At 41.9% G+C, this 24,076-nt stretch overlaps 1 protein-coding gene across 2 annotated transcripts in view; it reads right to left on the reverse strand.

The window, feature by feature from the left end:
• Ncbp3 (nuclear cap binding subunit 3) overlaps positions 1-24,076 on the reverse strand; it is a 56,877-nt gene that overhangs the window by 19,092 nt on the left and 13,709 nt on the right. For both annotated transcript variants that reach the window (XM_045159681.1, XM_045159680.1), the window contains exons 4-7: positions 12,370-12,495; positions 9,398-9,526; positions 9,105-9,178; positions 7,106-7,214 (exon numbers count right to left, since the gene is read on the reverse strand). In XM_045159681.1, coding sequence (XP_045015616.1) covers positions 7,106-7,214; positions 9,105-9,178; positions 9,398-9,526; positions 12,370-12,495 — 438 coding nt within the window. The remainder of the gene's footprint in view (positions 1-7,105; positions 7,215-9,104; positions 9,179-9,397; positions 9,527-12,369; positions 12,496-24,076) is intronic.

Here is a 24,076-nt window from a genome sequence, read left to right on the forward strand (position 1 = left end):
CCACCCCAGTGCTGGGATTAAAGGCGTGCGCCACCAGGCCAGACAAATTAAAAAAATATATATTTTTTTGGTTTTTTTCAAAGTAGGGTCTCACTCTAGCTCAGGCTGACCTGGAAATCACTATGTAGTCTCAGGTGGCCTTAAATTCACAGTGATCCTCCTACATCTGCCTCACAAATGCTAGGATTAAATATTTTTAAGAAGCTAGGCGTAGTGGCACATTCCTTTAATCCCAGCACTCAGGAGGCGGAGGTAGGAGGATCGCCGTGAGTTGGAGGCCACCCTGAGACTACATAGTGAATTCCAGGTCAGCCTGAGCTAGAGTGAGACCCTACCTTAAAATAAATAAATAAATAAATTATATATATATGACATACATATATTTTAAGAAACATAGCTTGAGGGCTGGAGAGACAGCTAAAGGTCCTTGTTTGCAAAGCCTGACATCCTGGGTTGAATTCCCCAGTACCACATAAAGCCAGATACAGAGTAACACATGCATCTGAAGATCATTAACAGATACAGAAGGCTCATTTTCTTTCTCACTCTTTCTCTCCACATAGATATAAAACAAAAAACAACCCAACAAACAAAAAAACCTTACAACTTGAGGGGCTATCTACTGAGCTAATCCAAGAAAACCTGTGAATCCAAATGTAATGGCAATAACAGATAATTCACTAGGTAAGAATCAATGAGTCCAGGGACTGGAGAGATCGCTCAGCAGTTAAGGTGTCTACCTGCAAAGTCTAAAACTGGGTTCAATTCCCCAATACCTGCTTAAAACCAGATGCACAAAGTGGTGCATGCATCTGAAGCTTGTTTGCAGAGGCTGTTGGTGCTGGCATGCCCATTCTCTCCCTCTCTTTCTCTCTCTTCTATCTCTTGCTGCTTGTAAATAAATTTTTTAAAAAATTAATGCATGAGTTCAAAATGAGCGAAGTAAATAAGCAAAGAAACAGGCAGTAAGAGAAAACTTTACAGCAGACTGCCAACTAATATAGAAACGGTGAAGTCATGGGCTGCAGAGATGGCTTAGTGGTTAAGGCACTTGCCTGCAAAGCCAAAGAAAAGATCCAGGTTCAATTCCTGGGGACCCACATAAGCCAGATGCACAAGGTGGCCCATGCATTTGGAGTTTGTTTGCAGTGGCTAGAGGCTCTGGTGCACCCATACTTTCTGCCTCTTTCTCTCTCTCTCTCTCTCTCTCAAATAAATAAATTAAAATTTAAAAAAAAATGGTGAAGTCAGAAAATTATTAATGGATGCTGAATCAAGTTAATATCCTCAAGAATGAGAAGAATCAGGACATGCACCTCATGATACAACACTGAAAATGGTACTCCATCACCTCTGGGGTGTTTTTGCCCCAAATGTACAGAAGCAAACATCAAACAAACCAAACTAGGGAAGAATAGAGCAATGAGTCTATATACTCAACAAAAATGTCTCAATCTTTGGCTCTGCAATACCCAGGACAAATTTTAAAAGGTACACTCTGGAAGGCTACTATACAAAATATGGTATCTTCAGCCTGAATCTAATCTGTCATTAAATCTACATCCTTGTTAGATGATATTTTGAATGAGTTTCCCTAGCTTTCAAGACAAAAATAATTTTAATACAAGAATAAGACATTTCCATCTATAAAAATCTTTTCTCCCTTTTCAGCTCTCAAAAACAGGAATAATTATCTACTGTAGATCTATATAACAAGCTTTACCTTTCATATTCTGTGTTATAAGTCTTACATCTCAAATAGAGAAGATAGAAACTTTTTACTTAATTTACTTTCTTGGGGTGCACCTAGAATTTACGTGTTTGTGTCATGTCTTTTTTAAATATATGTTTTTATGTGTTTTGTCCAAAAAAAGTGACAACATAAAGTTCCAAATAGATATACATACATATTTTTAAGATGTCTCAACCAAGGAAACAAAGCAAAGAAATAATTCTAGTTTAGGGAACTAAGGAGATACAACACAGTTATGTCCAGAAGTAGGCCGGGCATCATGGCGCATGCCTTTAATCCTAGTACTCAGGAGGCTGAGGTAGGGGTATCGCTATGAATCTGAGGCCACCCTGAGACTACATAGTGAATTCTAGGTCAGCCTAGGCTAGAGTGAGACCCTACCTTGAAAAAAAAACAGAAGTAGAACCCAGACATATTTCTGGAAAAACTGACAAACTCTAACTATGGGCTAGGGATTAGATAATAGTATGGTATTAATGTCAAATTCCCACTATCCAGTGGAGAAGACAATGTTCCTGTTCTTTTAGAAGTACATATGGAAGGTTGGGTATAGGGACACATGCTTTAATCCCAGCACCAAGGAGGCTGAAGTAGTAAAATCACCATGAGTTTAAGGCCAGCCTGGGCTACAGAGTGAGTTCCAAGTTAGCCTAGGTTAGAGTAAGACTCTACTTCAAAAAATAAATAAATAGGCACTGGAGAGATTGCTTAGTGGTTAAGCGCTTGCCTGTGAAGCCTAAGGACCCCTGTTCGAGGCTCAGTTCCCCAGGATTCATGTTAGCCAGATACACAAGGGGGCGCAGGCATCTGGTGTTCGTTTGCAGTGGCTGGAGGCCCTGGCGTGCCCATTCTCTCTCTCTCTGCCTCAATAAATAAAAATAAACAAAAAATAAAAAATAGTAATTTAAAAATAAATAAATAAGCCAGGTGTGGTGGCACATGCCTTTAATTCCAGCACCTGGGAGGCAGAGGAAGGAGGATTGCCAAGAGTTTGAGGCCACCCTGAGACTACATAGTGAGTCCAGGTCAGCCTGGGCTACAGTGAGATCCTACCTCAAAAACCAAAACAAAACAAAACAAAATAAGCAAATAAAAGGAAAAGAAGGAAGGAAGAAAGAAAAGGAGGAAGAAAGGAAGAAAAGGAGGAAGACTGAGGTATTTAGGAGTAAAGAGTTGTTAATTCCAATTCACTTTCAAATGACTAAAACAAAGTGTCTATCTGTACATATAAATATACATACATACTGAAATTTTAATACCTCCCAGAGCCACTATACATAAAGTCTTATGAGGATCAGAGCTAAAGCGCATAACAGTGATGCATATCCAAGTTGACACTGCTATGATAAATTTAAAAGAATGTTTTTTGGCAGGTATGGTGGCACACATCTTTAATCCTAGCATTCAGAAGGCAGAGGCAAGAGGATCACCATGAGTTCCAGGCCATCCTGAGACCACATAGTACATAATGAATTCCAGGTCAGCCTGGACTAGAGCAAGACCCTACCTCAACACACCAGGGGAGATAAAAAAGCCTACACTGAGATTCCATTTCACCTCAGTGAGAATGGCTACCATGAAGAATACAGAAAACTACAAATACTGGCAAGGATATGGGGGAAAAGGAACCTTATATACACTGTTGGTGAGAATGTAAATTAGTACAGCTGCCATGAAAATCACTATGGGGCTGGAGAGACGGTTCAGCTGTTACGACACTTGAATATAAAGTCTAATGAGCCTAGTTTGATCCTCCAGTACCCACATAAAGCCAGATGCAAAAAGAGGCGCATGCATCTGGAGTTCGTTTGTAGTGGCTGGAGGCCCTAGGATGCCCATTCTCTCTCTGTCTGTCTCTCTCTGCTTGCAAATAACTAAATAAAAACTTTAAGAAAGAGAGGAAGGGAGAAAGGGAGGAGGGGAAGAGGGAAGGAAGAAGGGAGGGAAGGCTGGAGAGATGGCTTAGTGACTAAGGCCTTTGCCTGCGAAGCCAAAGAACCTAAGTTCAATTCCCCAAGACCCATGTAAGCCAGATGAACAAGGTAATGCATGCTCTGGAGTTTGTTTGCAGCGGCTAGAGGCCCTGGTGTGCCCATTCTCTATCCCCACCCCATTCCAGGTCAGCCTGAGCTAGAGTGATGCCCTACCTCAAAAAACAAAGTAAAATCACTATGGAGGTTCTTCAAAAAATTAAAATAGGGCTGGAGAGATGGCTTAGCAGTTAAGGCACTTGCCTACAAAGCCAAAGGACCCAGGTTCAATTCCCACATAAAGCCAGATGCACAAGGTGGCATGTGCATCTATAGTTCATTTGAAGTGGCTAGAGGCCCTGGTGCACCCATTCTCTCTCCATCTCTCTGTCTCTATCTGACTACCTCTCTCTCAAATAAATAAATATTTTCTAAACTTAAAATAGAATGATCACATGATCTATCTATACCACTTCTGGGTATATACTGAAAGGAATCAAAATCAGTGTACTACAAAAATCATAACACTATGTGTAACAGCCAAGTTATGAAATCAGCCTAGGTGCTCTTCAATGAATGAATACAGAAAGTAAGTTGTGTATGTTATACACATATGCATATATATACACACACATGCACATGCATATACAATGGAGTTGTATTCAGCCAGAAAGAAAAATTATGTCATGTGCAGAAAAATGGGGCAAACTGGAGATAATGTTAACAATCAAGATATAGTCTTGAGTCTCCTACTGGATGAACCATTACATCCTACATGATTTCTTTTACTTTATTTGTTTTTTTGTTTTGTTTTGTTTTTGAGGTAGCGTCTTGCTCTAGCTTTGGCTGATCTGGAATTCACTATGTAGTCTCAGACTGGCCTCAAACTCAAGGCAATCCTGCTTCCTCTGCCTCCCAGGTGCTCAGATTAAAAGCATGTGCCACCATGCCTGGCTTCCTACATGGTTTCTTAGTACTGCTCTTATAGCAATCACTCCTACAAACCTGGCACTGCATGCTCTGCCTATGATCCAACTTGCTCCCACAAATGATCTGCAGCAACCTCATAATACTGCCCCAAACCGGGACATGAAATGGCACCTCCCACTGTAATGAGGTGCTGGTATATGCAATGCTTCACCTCCTGCTGGAATACAGGAATGCAGAAATGCAGATATGCTATATACTGGTTTCACGTAACACTGTGGAAGAACAGGACTTTCACAGACATCACAGGCTTCCTGTGTCCTACCCAGCTGAGCAATGTCGGACTCATTTATCTGTACTGTGGGCACAAATGCTAGCCTACTTGCTGGCATTAGTGAAGCAACCATGGTGAACATCCACTCTGAAAAGACATATAAGAACTTCATGGAAGGGGTGAACATGATGAACAATGGGATCTCCTAGTGGGAGGAAGCAGAGCCTCAATATACACTGACCACTATGCTTAATCCCACCTAAAACCAGCCCAACCAAGGCACCAAGGCAGATAATAAATCTAGTTCAAGAGGAGTTTCTGGAAAGACTAGACTTCTATCAGCATTACTGGTAGCTCAGTGATTCCAGGTAGACCTGAGTGAAGAGATAGTGGAACTGGCAGGAGGTGGATGTCCTTGGAAGGACAATTGTTAGCACCTGGAATCTGGGTTGCTTTTCTTATCCACATGGATCAGTATGGGCATGGTAGCTCCAGTGTGCACCCAAAGAATCTTGCACATTCCAAAGTCAGCTGCCTCTACCAGGGTCATGGTGGGGTATTTAGGACAAGATTCTGGATCAGGTCAGTGGTATGTATTCCTGGCTGTAAGTTCACACATGACAGTTTCTACAGTGGTAGATCCTACATTCTTACAGGGTGTCCTAAGCATGGGCCATGTCACTCTGAATCAGCACCCAGCACCTTTGCCTCCCACAAATCCCTAGTCTAGTAAAACTTCTCCCATCTCCTAAATTAAAAATAAGGGCTGGTGGGCTAGAGAGATGGCTTAGAGGTTAAGGCATTTGCCTTCAAAGCCAAAGGACCCAGGTTCAATTCCCCAGGACCCACATAAGCCAGATACAAAAGGGGCACACCCGTCTGGAGTTTGTTTGAGGTGGCTAAAGGCCCTGGTGTGCCCATTCTCTTTCTGTCTGTCTCTCTTCTCTCTATCTCTCTCTGTGCTTACAAATAAATAAATAAAATAAAATAAAGATTCGTAAAAAAAAACAACAAAAAACGGGGGGGGGGGCTGGAGAGATGGCTTAACAGTTAAGGCACTTGCCTGAGAAGCCTAAGGACTCAGGTTCAATTCCCTAGGACCCACATAAGCCAGATACACAAGGGAGCACAGGCATCTGGGGTTCATTTGCAGTGGCTAGAGGCCCGGGGTGAGGAGGGCATTGTCTCTCCCTCTTTCTAAATAAATAAATAAAAATATTAAAAACTGGGCTGGACGGGCTGGAGAGATGGCTTAGCGGTTGAGCGTTTGCCTGTGAAGCCTAAGGACTCCAGTTCGAGGCTCGGTTCCCCAGGTCCCACGTTAGCCAGATGCACAAGGGGGTGCACGTGTCTGGAGTTCGTTTGCAGAGGCTGGAAGCCCTGGCGCGCCCATTCTCTCTCTCTCCCTCTGTCTTTCTCTTTGTGTCTGTCACTCTCAAATAAATAAATAAATAAAATTAAAAAACAAAAAACTGGGCTGGAGAGATGGGTTAGCGGTTAAGGCATTTGCCTGTGAAGCCTAAAGACCCAGGTCCATTCTCCAGGTCCCACATAAGCCAGGTGCAAAGGGTGGCACATGCATCTGGAATTCATCTGCAGTGGCTAGAGGCTCTGGCAAGCCCATTCTTTCTCTCTCCTTCTCTCTGTCTCAAATAAATAAATAAAAGTATCAAAAATAATAATAAAAGAACAGGGCATGGTGGTACACACCTTTAATCCCAGCACTCAGAAGGCAGAAGTAGGAGGATCACTGTGAGTTCAAGGCCAGCCTGTGACTACAAAATGAGTGCCAGCTCAGCTTGGTCTAGAATGAGACCCTACCTGGGTGAGTGGGAAGAGTTTCATAAAATATCATATATTTTACTCTTGCATGTGAAATTTAAGGGGAAGACTGAAGGATATAGAAGAGGAAAGTGGGAAGGAAAGGCAAAAAAGGAGAATAAAGGGGTGAATATGATCAAAGTACATGATATGCATGTATGGAATTGGCATAATGAAATCAGTGACTGCACAATATACATACACATACATATATATATAAAATTCTTTGTCAGCCATTTTTTCAAAAACACAGTATTACAGCTTGAATGGAATTTTGAAATTACATTATCAACTTCAAGTCAAAAGGAGTTAGCTATCAATTACTGATTGAAAAAAATCAAAATTGAATATCAGATTTACCTTTTGTAGCAAATCTCATGAATAACCTATTTCCTTTAGCAAGTTTGTTAGCTGGACGAAGATCATTTCTTAACAGAGACTCTTCTTCCACCTGAGACAATGTGTCCAACTTAAAAAAAGAACATTTTCAATGTCAAAATTAAAGTATGTTTTCTACTTAATCTGTAGAAGTGCAGTTAAGAAAGTATTCTACCTTTAATATCCATCAGTGTTCTAACAACTAGTTCCTCAACAGAATTTTGAAATCAGGTCTGATTACTTCATCTAAAAGAATGATCCCCGTAATTCTCTATCCCATTGTCCCTCACTGTTCTTCCCAGCACTCGTCTTCTAAACGTGTATATCTCCGTGTCATCTGTCTTCCCCACAAGAACATACCTTCAAGGGATAAGCACTTTGTTTTGCTTGATGATATGTCCCCCAGAATATGGTACACAGTAGTCACCTAATATTTAAATTTAAAGTTAATATACTCAGCTAAGAATATAAATCAGGGCTGGAGAGATGGCTTAGTGGTTAAGGCACATGCCTGCAAAGCCTAAGGACCCCAATTCAATTCTCCAGGTCCCACATAAACCAGATGCATAAGGGGGTGCACATGTCTGGAGTTCGTTTGCAGCAGCTAGAGGCCCTGGTGCGCCCATGCTCGCTCGCACTCTCTCTCTCCCTCTAATAAATAAATAAAATTTAAAAAAGAATATAGATCAGAAGTAGAGTATTTGCCTAGTACATGTACAAGGCCCAGGATTTCCCTAGCATCACAGAAAAAGACTTTTTTTAAATGAACATACTCTTAACAACTTGGGGTTTTTTGTTTGTTTGTTTTGTTTTTCGAGGTAGGGTCTCACTCTAGCCCAGGCTGACCTGGAATTCACTATGTAGTCTCAGGGTAGCCTCAAATTCACAGTGATCCTCCTGAGCACTGGGATTAAAGATGTGCACTACCACACCCAGCTAGCATTCTGTTTTTATTATTTACTGTTGTGGTATATACGTGTATATATACAGATTCATATGCTCTGTGCACATGCTGCAGAGGCCAGTGGAGAAAGCCAGTTATCCTCTGCTGTTGTTCTGCTTTATGTTTCTAAGATAGTGAGTGTCTCTCACTGAACCTGGAGCTCCCTGGCTTTGTTAGGCTGACTGACCATGGAGTCCCAGCAATCCTCCTGTCTCTGTTCTCCTTAGCACTGGAGTTGCAGGTATGTGCATACATGGCCAGTCCTTTTTGTTTTGTTTTTTTTGAGGTAGGTCTCACTCTTATCCAGGCTGACCTGCAATTATGTAATCTCAGGGTGGCCTCAAATTCAACAGCAATCCTCCTACTTCTGCCTCCCAAGTGCTGGGATTAAAGGTGTGTGCCACATCGCCCTGCACATACCCAGGGACTGAACTCAAGTTCTCATGCTGGCAAAGCACTCTTATCCACTAAGCCATCTCCCGAGCCCTCACCCTAACATTTTTAACAAGCTCTACTTGTTTTTTCTTAATTTTATTGATGAGATAATACTTTAAAGTATTTCTTTTTTTACTTGTTTATTTTTATTTAGTTATTTGAGAGCGTCAGAGAGAGAGAAAGAGGCAGATAGAGAAAGAGGGAGAGAATGGGCACACCAGGGCCTCCAGCCCCTGCAAACGAACTCCAGACACATGCGCCCCTTTGTGCATCTGGCTAACATGGGTCCTGGGGAATCAAGCCTCGAACTGGTATCCTTAGGCTTCACAGGCAAGTGCTTAACCACTAAGCCATCTCTCCAGCCCTAAAGTATTTCTTAATAAGACCATTTTCCTTTATTCAAAAGTATGTGTACTATTCTAAGATTTTAAGATGAACTGTTATATCCAAGAGTCTGGTGCACTCTTAGATGGTTTCATTGTCAAAGCTAGATGATGACCACAACTTACTAAGTCCTTAAGCTTTAAGTCTGAAAAGACAGTAAGTGTTTTGTTGTTGTTTTTTTTTACAATAAACATTACGTGTCTTGGCCCTATTACTAACCTCTAGATCACTTGAGTTCTCATCTTCAACTTCTCCTTCTTCAGCCTCATCATCTGAACTGTTTTCCTGCTTGTCTAAAACGGAATGTGAGGGACAAGATGAGCCTTAATGTAACTTTACTTTATAATTTTAAAAGTCCACTATTTTCTATTCCTGTTTACTGATGAACCAAAGCATCACAGTTTATTTCAGCTGGTGATGAGCTACTATTTAATACTCTGCTTAAAAACCCAAAGGCCCAAAACTGGTCTGTGTACAGAACAGACCAAGTTCCTTCCTTTGTGCTCAGTTACCTTTTTTGCTTTTCTCAGACAACTTGTCTTCATTGGTGTCCCTACTTCTTATCTTATCCTGGACTGGTAGAGAGCTCATATTGATAAGGGCTCGTGTAGCTGTCATTTCATCAAGCCAGACCACGTTACCTAAAAGAAAATATAGAACATTATACTGCATCCAAGTGGTAAGTGTTTAGAGAGCAAACTCTGCAGCACATTCACTGTCATAGCCTGACCTAGTTACAGATGGTCATCAGTAAGTGTAAGGCATAGAAGTGGAGGCAAAAACTCTTTGATGAATTTAGCCTCAAGCAATATTTCCAAAATCAGTTCTGCAAAATAACTTAAATATTTCATGGAAAAGGATTTTATGTATTAAAATTGCCTGGAAGCTAGATGTGGTAGCACACATATACAATTCCAGCATATGGAAAACAGCAACAGGAGGATTTCAAGTTCTAGGCCAGCATGAGCTACAAAGTGAGACCTTCCAAATATCTGCCTAGAACACACTTAGTGCTACGTTAGTATGATCAGGTTCACTTTTTAAAAATGATTTTAGCAATAAAAAAGTTTTGAGGGCTGAAGAGATGACTTAGCAATTAAGGCACTTACCTGCAAAGACAAAGGACCTCGGTTAAATTACCCAATACTTAGGTAAGCCAGATGCACAAGGTGGCACATGCATCTGGAGTTCGTTTGTAGTGGCTAAAAGCCCTGGCATGCCCATTCTCTCTCTCTTCTCTCTCTCACTCTGCCTCTTTCCCTCTCTCAAATACATAAATAAAAATAAAGTTGTTGATAAAATATTTTTTAAAATATTTTTAAAAAAGTTTTGAGGAGCCAGGCGTGGTGGCACATGCCTTTAATCCCAGTACTCAGGAGGCAGAGGTAGGAGGACTGCCATGAGTTCGAGGCCAGCTGAGACTACATAGTGAATTCCAAGTCAGCCTCGAGTAGAGTGAGACCTTACCTTGAAAAATAAAAACAAAAAGAACATTTTTGTGGATGTGTGTGATGCGTGTGTGTGTGTGTGTGTGTGTGTGTGTGTGTGTGTGTGTATATGTTCATATATGTGGATGTGTGTACACATGCATGTATATGTATGTGTGTGTGGAGGCCAGAGGACAACCTCAGGTGTCATTCCTCAGGTACACCATATCTTTTTGAGACAATGTCTCACATTAGCCTGGTGCTCAACAATTAAACTAGACTACCTGGCCACAGAGTTCAAAAGATCTATCTCTGCCTCTCCAAAGCTAGCATTACAGGCATACATTACCCTGCCTGGCATTTTCCATGGCTAATGGGGATTGAATTCAGGTACTATGCTTGCAAGGCAAGCACTTTATTGACTATCACTTTATTGACTACCTCCCCATCCCCAAGACACTTTAACTTTGTTCCAAATGCCATTTCACAAAAATTATGTTTGCCCTGTATCGCAGTTTGGACTCTCACTTCTGTCAGTAATAGACTACATAGCCTTGGGCAAATAATTTCCTTCCTTTTTTTCAGCTTCTGTTATGCAAGGTGAAGAAGTCATTGAATTTGAGAATCTAAAGGTCTTTGCATTCTATTATCCTTTAGCTAAAGTTTTAATGACAAATCAGGAGTAGCCAAGCCCAGTCCCTGTTACTTATTTATACCACCTTTACTAGATATAATGGCTGTATAACAATCTACAGACCCACCACTTGGCTTTGTGAAGAAAGTACTACAGGCGGACTGGAGAGATGGCTTAGCAATTAAGTGCTTGACTGTGAAGCCTAAGGACCTCGGTTCGAGGCTCCTTCTCCAGGACCCATGTTAGCCAGATGCACAAGGGGGCGCATGTGTCCGGAGTTCATTTGCAGTGGTTGTAGGCCCGGGGGTGCCTATTCTCTCTCTCTAACTGCCTCTTTGTCTGTCACTCTCAAATAAACAAATAAAAATTTTTAAAAATTACAGTTGGTTCACAAGCTGAACAACTCACAGGTTAGAGCAAGCAAGTGCTATTCCAGAAAACTGTACAAATAAAGTAAAGGTGTATGGTTTGTTACAGTGTAAGGATAGTCTGGTCCAGGTCTAGGTCAAAGACATTGAGAAAGAGCCAACCCTTACCATATAGCAAGTAGCAGTGACAAAGTAAAGAGCCCTGAGCACATAGCCCCAAATCTATACAGCTGGATCCAGCCTCCTTTTAGAAAATTTTGGTTGCTAGAGTCCTCAGTCATGCATACCAGACTTGGATGTCAGATGCAAACTGCCCAGAGCTTGGGATGCTACCTCTCATCTGACTCTGAATACCTAGAAAATACCAGCTAGTAAGGCATACAGGTTTTAAAAAATATCAATAGACTTTTTTTTTTTTAATCCTAGGCTTACCACAGAGATTAAGCACAAATAGTTTGGTCCCCAATCATTCACTATTGCCTATAACAACTCTTTAAAAATCATAAATAAAAGGATACTAAACAGAAAACGTGAGCTGGAGAGATGGCTTAGCTGTTGAGCGCTTGCCTGTGAAGCCTAAGGACCCCAGTTTGAGGCTCAATTCCCCAGGACACATATAAGCCAAATGCACAAGGGAACACACGCATCTGGAGTTCATTTGCAGTGGCTGGAGGCCCTGGTGCCCATTCTCTCTCTCTCTCTCTCTATCTGCCTCTTTCTTTCTCTCTCTGTCTGTGCTCACAAATAACAAAAATAGGGCTGGAGATATGGCTTAGGGTTAAGCGCTTGCCTGTGAAGCCTAAGGACCCTGGTTCGAGGCTCGATTCCCCAAGACCCACGTTAGCCAGACGCACAAGGGGACGCATGCATCTGGAGTTCGTTTGCAGTGGCTGGAGGCCCTGGTGTGCCCATTCTCTCTCTATCTATCTGCCTCTTTCTCTCTCTGTCACTCTCCAATAAATAAATAAAAATGAACAAAAAAAATTAAATTAAAAAAATAAAATAAATAAAAATAAAACAAAAAATATTTAAACAGAAAACGTGAGTGTACTTACAGGAGGTATCATCCAACCATTCAATGTGAGCCGGGGGATATTCTTTAAAATAGGAAAAGATATCTTGGGTACTCATCTCATCTACTCCGCAAATGTAGATTGTCTCCAGTCTCACTTTGGGGATTGCTAGAAAAATAAGACACAGAATTTTCTCACCTGCTATTGAACTTCTTACCAGTGACCCTTCTTAACAGCTTAGATAACATACAGAAGACAAGCTGAAAGAAACAATTACTTCAAAAGAACTTAAGAAGTGGATGAACTTTTCTATTACTGAACAAAGGCATTATTTAATTCAGAATAGGCCCATTAGGCTCACAAACATGAAAACAAATAGTGATGGTACAATGCATGATGACTCTCCCCAATTAGCTGCCAATGATCAAAGTACCAAACTCAACAGGGCTAATCACTGAACCTGACAGGCTAATTCTAAAATTTTTTAAATACATGTCAAACAGAAAGGTATCCTATTAGTCACAAGTAACAGAAGACATTCTCTGACCCTGGATATATCAAAGAATGAAAATTGGAATAAGAGAAACTAGGTTGGAGAGATGGCTTAGTGGTTAAGGCTCTTGCTTGCAAAACCTAGAAGATCTAGATCAGCCTGGGCTACAGTGAGACCCTACCTCGAAAAAAACCAAACAAACAAACAAACCAGTTAAGAGAGCAGGATGTGGTGGTGGTGCATGCCTTTAATCCAGCACTTGTGAGGCAGAGGTAGGTGGATCACCGTGAGTTCGAGGCTACCTTGATACTACACAGTGAATTCCAGGTCAGCCTGGGCTAGAATGAGACCCTACCTCAAAAAAACAAAAAACAAAACAAACAAAAAAAAGTCCTACAAATTTCTGAGCATGGTGCCTCATACCTGTAACTGAGGCAGAAGGATTGCCACAAGGTTGAGGCCAGTCTGGACTACACAGTGAAGTCCAGGCCATTCTGGCTACCATGTTACACCGTATGTAAAAACCTGCCTACTCCCTACCCTCAAAAAAAGGAGAAAGAGGGCTGGACAGATGGCTTAGCGGTTAAGCGCTTGCCTGTGAAGCCTAAGGACCGTGGTTCTAGGCTTGATTCCCCAGGACCCACATTAACCAGATGCACAAGAGGACGCACGCATATGGAGTTCATTTACAATGGCTGATGGCCCTAGCGCGCCCATTCTCTCTCACTCTCTCTCTGCCTCTTTCTCTGTCTCAAATAAATAAATAATAAAAATGAATGATTATTTATTTAAAAAAATACGGGAAATTTTAAAAAAAGAGAAAGAAAAAAATTCTACAAATCAATAAGAAAATGGCAACTTAAAATAAAAAATAGGCTGGGTATTATAGAGTACAACTTTAATCCAAGCACTTGTGAAGCTGCGATAAGAGGAGCAAAGTGAGTTAGAAGCCAGTCTGGGGACACTGGAGAGACGGCTCAGTGGTTAATGGCATTTGTTTGTAAAGCCTGATGACCTGGGTTTGATTTCCCAGTACCCATGTAATGCTAACTCACAAAGTGGCTCATGCATCTAGAGTTTGTTAGCAGTGGCAAGAGGCCCTGACACACCCATTCTCTCTCTCAAATAAATAGTATTTTTTAAATCAGCCAGGCTTGGGCTGGGAAGGTAGCTTAGCAGCTAAGGCGCTTGCCTGTGAAGCCTAAAGACCCATGTTTGATTCCAGATCCTATGTAAGCCAGACGCACAAAGGGGAGGCAAGCACAAGGATGCACATGCCTACAAACATCTGGAGTTCACTTTCAGTGGCTGCACCAATTCTCTCTGCATCTCTCTCTCGCTAAAAAAAAAAAGAAAGAAAGAAAGAAAAGAAAAATGAACCAGGTTTGGTGGTGATGCCTTTCATCACAGCACTCAGGAGGCAGAGGTAGGAGGATCTCTGTGAGTCAGAGGTCAGCCTGAGACTTGAGACTACATAGTGAATGCCAGGTCAGCCTGGGCTAGAGCGAGACTCTACCCTACCCTGAAAAACAAAAAGGAAAGCCAGCCTGGACTAGCATGAAACCCTACCTTGAAAAAACTCAAAATAGCAATAATAAAATGGGCAAAAAGGCATAAGCAATTTATGCAAAAGGAATATAAATAGCCAGTTTTTAAAAAGTCGGGTGTGGTGACGCACACTTTTAATCCCAGCACTCAGGAGACAGAAGTAGAAGGATCACCCTGAGTTCGAGGCTACACAGGAGGCAGAGGTAGGAGGATCACTGTGAGTCAGAGGTCAGCGTGAGACTACACAGTGAATTCCAGGTCAGCCTGGGCTAGAGCGACACTCTACCTCGCAAAACAAAATCAACAGCAGCAACAATAGCCAGTAAAAATGAAGATACATTGACCTACCTATTAATTGGGAAAACTTACTAACAAGATAGCAGTTTCCACTAAGCAGACTGTGCATCTTTTAGCATGAAATGCTGGCAAAGTGAGGAGTTAACCACCCTGCCAGTGAAAATATGTAAAAGCATAGCCACCCTCAAGGGCAAAGCACAATGTAATCAATGTAATTTAGCACACACCCTGAAGACCTACAACTTCTATTCCTCGGCAACTACACCAAATACATATATACACATTGGTTCACAAAGTAGCTCAAAGACATTCACTGTAACCCTATTTCTAATAATCCAGTGGCTATAAAGTTATAATAAGCTATAGCTTATCTATATTAAACGCATCATAGTTTATTGATAACATAAAATACAATACAGTAAAAAAAAAATTATAGCCAGGTGTAGTGTAAACACCTTTAATCCCAGCACTCAGGAGGCAGAGGTAGGATCGCTGTGAGTTTGAGGACAGCCTGGGACTACATAGCAAATTCCAGGTCAGCCTGGGCTAGAGCAAGACCCTACCTCAGAAATAACTAAATAAATAAATAAATAAAAATTTTTTAAAAATAGAGCCAGGTGTGGTGGTGCACGCTGTTAATCCCAGTACTCGGAAGGCAGAGGTAGAAGGATCGTCATGAGTTCAAGGCCACCCTGAGACTACATAGCAAATTCCTGGTCAACCTGAACTAGAGTGAGACCCTACACTGGGGAAAAAAATAAAGCCAGGCATGGTGGCATACGCCTTTAATCCCAGCACTCGGGAGGCAGAGGTAGGAGGATCACTGTGAGATCAAGGCCACCCTGAGACTACATAGTGGATTCCAGGTCAGCCTGATCTTTAGTGAAAACCTTCCTCAAAAATAATTAAATAAATAAACAAGATTACATGCTCATAACCAACAACTTATTTTTTGGCTGGACATGGTGGCATACACCTTTATAAGACAGAGAGAGAATGACAGACAGAATTGGCACACCAGGTTCTCCAGCCACTGCAAGCAAACTCCAGATGCGTGCATCACACCCCCTTACATGCATGTGCAACCTTGCACATGCATCACTTTGTACACCTGGTTTATATGGGATCTGGGGAGTTGAACATGGGTCCTGAGACTTCACAGGCAAGTGCCTTAACCGCTAAGCCAGCTCTATAGCCCATAACCAATAATTTTAATTTAACTGAATGAGTCACACACAAAAGACATGAAAATAAGAAGGGGATTAAGTGGAAGAAGAAAGGGTTTGACAAGAGTAAAAAGAAAGTAAGTGAGTAAGATTACTGGAGGGTGGAGTGAATAGCATCAAAATACATTATATACATGTGTAAAATTGTAAAAAAAAAAAATTAAACATTAGTTTTAAAAATTCTTTGCTTATTAAAAAAAAAAGAGGTAAATTTGGCCAGGTGGCATATGCCTTTAATTCCAGCACTTGGGAGGCACAGGTAGGAGAATCACTGTGAGTCTGAGGTCAGCCTGGGACTACAGAGCGAGTTTGAGGCTGGTCTAGAGTTGAGACACTACCTCAAAAACAAAACAAAACAAAAGGACTGGAGAGATTGTTCAGTGGTTAAGGTGAATGCCTATAAAACGTAATGATCTGGGTTCAATTCCCTAGTATCCATATAAAGCCAGATGCACAAAGTGGCGCAGGCATCTGGAGTTCATTTGCAATGGCTAGAGGACCTGGTGCACCCATTCTCTATCTCTTTTCTCTCCCTCCTCCCCCTCTCTGCTTGTAAATAAATGAGACAAATTTATTATATACCATAAAAAGATACTGAGAAAGCCAGGTATGATGGTACATACCACTAATCTCAGCACTAAGGAGGCTGATGTAAGAGAACTGTCATGAGTTCAAGACCAGCCTAGGCCACCTCGTCTTAAAAAAAAAAAAAAGTTTCTAAGACACACACTGAATGAAAACAAAGCAATCATATTAAACACTTTTTAGACAAATAGCTAGAAAAAAGCCTGGTCCCATTCACACTGCATTGAAAACAGTTATTACCTCTGGGGAGGGGAAAGATTGATAGCACTGCCGGGCATTGATGGTGCACACCTTTAATCCCAGCACCCAGGAAGCAGAGGTAGGATTGCTGTGAGTTTGAGGCCAGCCTCGGACTACAGGCACTTTCCAGGTCAGCCTGGGCTATAGTGAAACCCTACCTTAGAAAAAAAAAAAAAGAAAGAAAGAAAGAAAGAAAGAAAAAGAAAAAGAAACAGCAGACAGCTATGGTCAAAAAAGGAACCTGAAGCTGGGTGTGGTGGTGCATGCCTTTAACCCCAGCACTCGGAAAGCAGAGGTAGGGGGATCGCCTTGAGTTCAAGGCCACCCTGAGACTATGTAGTTAATTTCAGGTCAGCCTCGGCCAGAGTAAGAGCCCTACCTCAAAAAACCAGGAAAAAAGGAACCTTAGCCTGATCAGAAGTGTGTTTCCATGAACTACATTGATTTTGTTATTTAACTCTTATAATAGCAAAATATGCAAATATCAATAAGAATTTTTAAACATCTACTTATTGCCAAGTTGGGTTTTTTTGTTTTCCAAGGTAGGGTCTCACTCTAGCTCAGACTGACCTGGAATTCACTATCTAGTCTCAGGGTGGCTTCGTCCTCACCATGATCCTCCTACCTCTGCCTCCCAAGTGCCAAGTTTTATGTTGAAGTCCTTAAAATATTTTAAGCATGGACTAAGAGGGACAGGAAAGTAGACTGGAGATTGTAGGGAGACAGACAAAAGGAGGTATCTAGGAGGGCAGATTTGAACAAAATGCATATATTTACAGAAATAAAAGAGAAATTAATTATTTTATACAGTTAATATAAATTTTAAAAAGGTCCCAGGGACTGGAGATGTTGAACAGGCAAAGGCACTTGCCATACAAGCCTAGGGGTATGTAAGGGCCTGACATGCCCTGAGTTCAATTCCCCAGCACACCTATAACCCCAGACCTGTGAGGAGTGGAAACTAGAGAACCACTGTGGCTCACTGGTCAGCCACTGTGACCAAATACGGTAGCTCCAGGTTCAGTGACAGACTTGCTCTCTAGAAAACATGCAATGAGTGATAGAATAGGATACCCAAGGCTCTCTGGCTTCCACACATGTATGTGCATATGAGGCGCATGCATCTACACACACACACCATTATACACATGCAAAATAAATAAAGACTTCCTTTAAAAAGATCTCGGGCACGCCAAGTGTGGTGGTGCAGGCCTTTAATCCCAGCACTCGGGAGGCAGAGGTAGGAGGATCACTGTGAGTTCAAGGCCACCCTGAGACTACATACTGAATTCTGGGTCAGCCTGCACTAGGTGAGACCCTACCTCAGAAAAAAAAAAGATCTCAGGCAGGCTAGAAAGATGGCTCATAGGTTAAGGCACTTGCCTGCAAAGCCTAACAACCCAGGTTTGATTACCCAGTATCCACCTAGAGCCAAATGCAGAAAGTGGAGCATGCATCTGGGGAGTTTGTTTGCAATGGCTAGAGGCCCTAGTGTGCCCATATTCTCACTCTTTCTCTCAGATCTCAGGCAAGGAAGCAGCCCATATAAAATTGGGCCCCCTATAATCCCCCTCCCTTTTCTAAAATAAATCTGCCAAAAATTCAGTGTTCATTATCCCCAAGCCTGTTTTTCTTTTAACTGATACATTAAAAACATAAAACTACACATACTAGGCTGGGAAGATGGCTTAGTGACTAAAGACACTTTCTCACAAAGCCTGCAGGGTAGGGTTAGATTCCCCAGTGCCCACATAGAGTCAGATGCACAATGTGGTACATGTATGTACAGCTTGTTTGCAGTGGAAATAGGCTTGGGCATACCCACATTTATTCATTTTCATTTTCATTCTCATTCATTCATTCATTCTCTGTATTTTTATGTATTTATTTATAAATAAGTACATAAAAATATTCTAATTACACATATTAATGGGCTACCATGTGATATTATAATATATGTATATACTATATAATGTCTATATGTTTAAATCAGTTTAACCAATGTTACTGCCAACAACAATCATTTCTTAGTTGGGTGTGCTGGCTCACACTTAAAATCTTAGCATTCACAAGGCTAATGTTGTTCCACTCTGCCTTCCCACCATCATGGACTGTGATCCTCTCAAACCATGAGCTAAAATGAACCCTTCCTCCCTTAAGTTGTTTCTATGAGGCATGTATTAAAGATTTAAATGTATTGCTACAGTAGCAGGACACAGAAATCATGCTGGAACTGAGCTGGAATCTAACTCCCTGCTGACTAGTTGCCACAATGCTTGAAAGTGTTATGGAGGGTGCTGGGGGATAAAAGTCATCAACAGTCTTAACAAGCAATGGATCCTACAAGGTACACAACCAGCCAGCCAGGCAAGATGCACCCCCACAGGTGCAATAGTGGCACATAAGTTATGGGGGTAACCCACCTGTGGTGGTTTGATTCAGGTGTCCCCCATAAACTTAGGTGTTGCGAATGCTAGCTCCCCAGCTGATGGATATTTGGGAATTAATGCCTCCTGGAGGGAGTGTATTGTTGGGGGCGGGCTTATGGGTTTTATAGCCAGTTTCCCCTTGCCAGTGTTTGGCACACCCTCCTGTTGCTGTGGTCCATCTTATGTTGGCCAGGGGGTTGATGTCCACCCTCTGCTCATGCCATCGTTTTCCCCTGCCATCGTGGAGCTTCCCCTCGAGCCTGTAAGCCAAAATAAATCTTTTTCCCAGAAGCTACTCTTGGTTGGGTGATTTCTACCAGCAATGCGAACCGGACTGCAACACCACTGCTCTCTGATTAGATCTGAGGCCCTCTCATTGGGAGGGAATTCATGTCTGGTACTGAGTAAAAAGCTATGACATGGAAGGATGTAGATCACAAAGGGAAACTATAACTGTTCATTGGCTAAATGGATATGTTGGACTCATCATAGTGCCTTCTAAATGTACATGTTTATGCACACTGATGAGTGCTGTTCTCATATTTGGTTTGTAAAAAGAAACTCCTTTTTATAAATGGCAGTGAATAATGGGGAAACCCAAGACTCACCAGGTGATAAGAAGAGAAAGCCCAGTGCTTAGCACTGGATGAGTCATCTCCATCACACCCACCAGGGCTCAGGGAACATCGCAGAGGAAGTGGCAGAAAAGAGTATTAGTGTTGGACTAGAGAGATGGCTCCATGATTAAGTATCCTTCCTATGCAAGCCTAAGGGCCTGAAACCACCTGAGTTCAAGAACCAATGTTAAACAACTGAATATGATCATGCACGCCTGTAACCCAGCAGAGGAGCAGAGATCCAAGAGTTTCTGAAGCACACTGGAATCAGTAAGGAGACCCCAGCTCAAAATAAGAACATGCAGAAGAATGATAAAGTAGGAATCCTGATGTCCTGCTCTGGCCTCCATAAGCAAGTATGTGGGGCACTACACCACACACAGACACACACACATAAAGAATATTAATGAAGCTAGGTGTGGTGGCACATGCCTTGGGAGGCAGAGGTAGGAGGATTGACATGAGTTCGAGTCCAGCCTAAGACTATGTAGTCCAGGTCAGCCTGGGCTACAGTGAAACCCTACCTTGAGAAACCAAAAATAAATTAAAAAATTAAATAAAACAAAAAAATATTGGTACTGCTATCACTGCTAGCCATAGAAGCTTCTCTATGGAGATGGCAATAGACACTGAGGCAACTTAAAACTCATCACAAGCCAGGTGTAGTGGTGCAACTGTCAGAAGCAATAATTTGGAGAAGAAATGGGGCACTCACTCAGCAGTGACAAGGTCACCATGGCAACCAGAGGCCAAGACCAGACACTGGCCACTCTGATAAGCAGTACTCATGAGCAGTGTTGAGAGCATCATAGCAACTAGGGGCCAAGACCAGAGACCCTCTGTGAGCTGATATGTGAATGAGCTGATCCTAAGGTGACTACCAGCAGCCAGAATGACTGAGGAAAAAATGGGTATAAGAATCCCAGCAGGGGCTGGAGAGATGGCTTAGTGGTTAAACGCATGCCTGTGAAGCCTAAGGACTACGTTCGAGGCTTGATTCCCCAGGAACCACATAAGCCAGATGCACAAGGTGGTGTATGCATCTGGACTTCGTGTGCAGTGGCTGGAGGCCCATTCTCTATCCGCCTCTTTATCTCCCTGTCACTCTCAAATAAATAAATAAAAATAAAAATTAAATGAAATAAATAAAAAAGAATCCCAGCAAAGGCTTAGGAAATGGTCACTCAACTCAGAGAGGTAGACTCCATTTCTCTCTCACTGTGTTGACACTGGCTGTGAGGAGAAGCAACAGCCCATGGGACCCCTCAGCAGCCTTCTATGGAGAAGAGCAAGGCCCAGACCCAGACATTGCCAGCTGCAGACCAAGAGGTCACTTGTGAGTGCTCCAGGGGGTTAGGACCTGGAGGCTAGGGTAGTTGAGAGGGTAAGGGAAAAGGGAATTGACTTCATTAGTATGTGTGAAGAGTTAATAAAGTGTGTAAACTGAATCAACATAATCTGCCTCTTGACTAATGAGTTTAGTACTGCTGCAGAGGTAGGACAGAGGTAGGAGAATCACAGTGAATTCAAGGCCACCCTGAGACTACATAGTGAATTCCAGGTCAGCCTGGAATACAGTAAAACCCTACCTCAAAACAAACCAAAAAAAAGTAGAATTTGTTCATCTCTATGGATGGCTATTCTCACAGTAGAACACCTATAAACTAAAATTTACACAACCACACTCCCCCCCCGCAAAAAAACACAAAACCCAAGATGGAAAACAACAGTGTAAGGATTAGTCTTAGAGGCAGAGGTAGGAGGATCCCTGTGAGTTCAAGGACAGCCTGGGACTGCAGAGTAAGTTCCAGGCCTTCCTGGATTTCAGATCAGCCTAGTTTAGTGATACACTACCTCAAAAAAAAAAAAAAAAACAAAAAACAAGCAAACTAAGAGGATATAAATAAATCATATGGAATCCTCTGGTTTTGGACAATGGAACACTCAGGAGCTGCAGATGGATGCTAGAAAATTTTCAGTGCCAGGGATGGGATACCTTCCAGTGAATTGTTGGTCAGGGAGGTCCCCTGATGCCCCAAAAACATTATAGGCCATTACCAAGGCCCTTGTTTTCCCATCCGGAATAGATGGTAAGACCCTACTGCTGAAGATTCCACATATTGGGCTGCAAGGCCACTGAGAAATCCTGCTGGAATTGAACTGATAACCTCCCCCATGTAGACCAGCTGACAGAAAGCTGAAAGAAGCCATTCTGCATGTAGTTCAATGGGAGAAAGAGATACCACCAGTGAAGATACTCAACAGTGGACACTGCAAGCCTTATAATTGGCCATCAAGGCCAAGTGAGCCAAGGGGTGCAATAGTGGCACGTCTATCATGGTGAAAAACAACTGCCCTCTAATTGGACTGGAAGCCTGCTCCATGGGAGGGAATACATCCCTGATATTGAAAATTTAAAACAGGGGTAATCATGAGCCCTAGGGGTGTAACGTCTGCTGATGTCTGGAAAAATGTATATACTATGCTTATCAAACTGCCCAGTAAGCACTTCTCTTAATATTCATACCCTTATATTAATGCTACTCTCACTTTTGGTAGAGAATCTTCTCTTTTCAGATGGCAGTGACCTTGGGACGACTCAGAAGGTATCATAGTGCTGGAAAGAAGTGACTGGAGTACTGAGTAACATCTCGATCACACCTTCCAAGGCTCAGGGTCTAATGCAGAAGAGGTGGTGGAAAGAATGTAAGAGCCAAAGGAAGGGTAGGACTCCTTACAACGTGCTCCCTCCAGACATAAAATGGCCTGGATATCCATGACCTCACAGTGCCTGGCACTACCTACACAAGACCATCATAAGAGGAGGAAAAGATCATGACATCAAAATAAAAGAGACTGATTGAAATGGGGAGGGGATATGATGTAGAATGGAATTTCAAAGGGGAAAGTGGGGGAGGGAGGGTATTACCATGGGATATTTTTTATAATCATGGAAGATATTAATAAAAAATGAGAAATAAATGAAAAAATAAATAAAAAAGGAAGGAAGGGTCTTGATAAATTTAAACCTTCTAATCCAGAATTATATCTCAATGTACTGACTCAAACTTGGACTGTATTTCAGAGTTAAGTAATAATCTCTAAAGAGTAGAAGGAAGAGCTGGGCATGGTGGCACACACCTTTAATCCCAGCACTTGGAGGCAGAGGTAGGAGGATTGCTCAGAGTTTGAGGCCACCCTGTGACTATATAACTACATAGTAAATTCCAGGTAAGCCTGAGCTGGAGTGAACAGTGAGACCTTACCTCGCAAAACCAAAAATAAAAAAGAAAGAAGTACCTTAAAGCCTGAGAAAGATTAATCCTGAATTGATTTACATAAAAGAGGAAAAGGAAATTCCAGAACCACAGATTGGAAAGCTTACTGTCATTCAAGTTTAATAAAAGTAGTTTATTAGCTAGGCATGGTGGTGCACGCCTTTAATCTCAGCGCTTAGAAGGCAAAAACAGGAGGATGACAACTGTGAGTTCAAGGCCATCTGGAGACAACACAGAGAATTCTAGGTCAACCTGAGCTAGAATGAGACCCTACCTCAAAAAAAAAAAGTAGCTTATTAGAGAGCATCTATGATCCTTTAAGACAGTAAGTCTTTCACATAGGAAATGACATGAATTCAACAGGAAGAAAAACACAGTAACCTTATTTATTTTTTGGCAGGATTACTAAGTCAAAAAATTCCAACAGCTCCATAGATGGTGTTTCATCAAGAGTTCATTGAGTCATAATTGAGTTATTCCTGACAATAAAATGAAATGTGAGCCTGATGCTACAGTAAGATTTATAGTCAGTACATGTATGTTTCAAGCACAAGATAAGAATACACTGTTCAATATTCTATGACAACTTGATGAAGAAAAAGAAGCCATGCATGGAAAAGATACAGTGAGAACAGCTAAAAAGGAAAAGGAGGCATGGGGAAGTTGAGGAAGGCATTTGTTATATAAGCATGGGAACCTGAGATCAGATCACAGCACCTACATAAAAGCTGGACATGGGCTGTACAGATGGCTTTGCAGTTAAGATGTTTGCCTGCAAAGCCAAAAGACACAGGTTCATTACCCTAGGACCCACGTAAGCCAGATGCACATGGTGGCATGTCTGTTATGGGGGAAAACAACTGCCCTCTAATTTGACTGAAGACCCACTTCATGGGAGGGAATATATCCCTAATACTGCAAACCTACAACAAGGGTACTCATGAGCCCTAGGGGTGTAATGTCTGCTGCTGTCTGGCTAAATATATATACTATGCTCACTAAACTGCCCAGTAAGCACTTCTCTTAATGTTCATTC

Source organism: Jaculus jaculus, chromosome 9 (assembly GCF_020740685.1).
Source record: "Jaculus jaculus isolate mJacJac1 chromosome 9, mJacJac1.mat.Y.cur, whole genome shotgun sequence".
NCBI classification, from domain to species: domain Eukaryota; kingdom Metazoa; phylum Chordata; class Mammalia; order Rodentia; family Dipodidae; genus Jaculus; species Jaculus jaculus.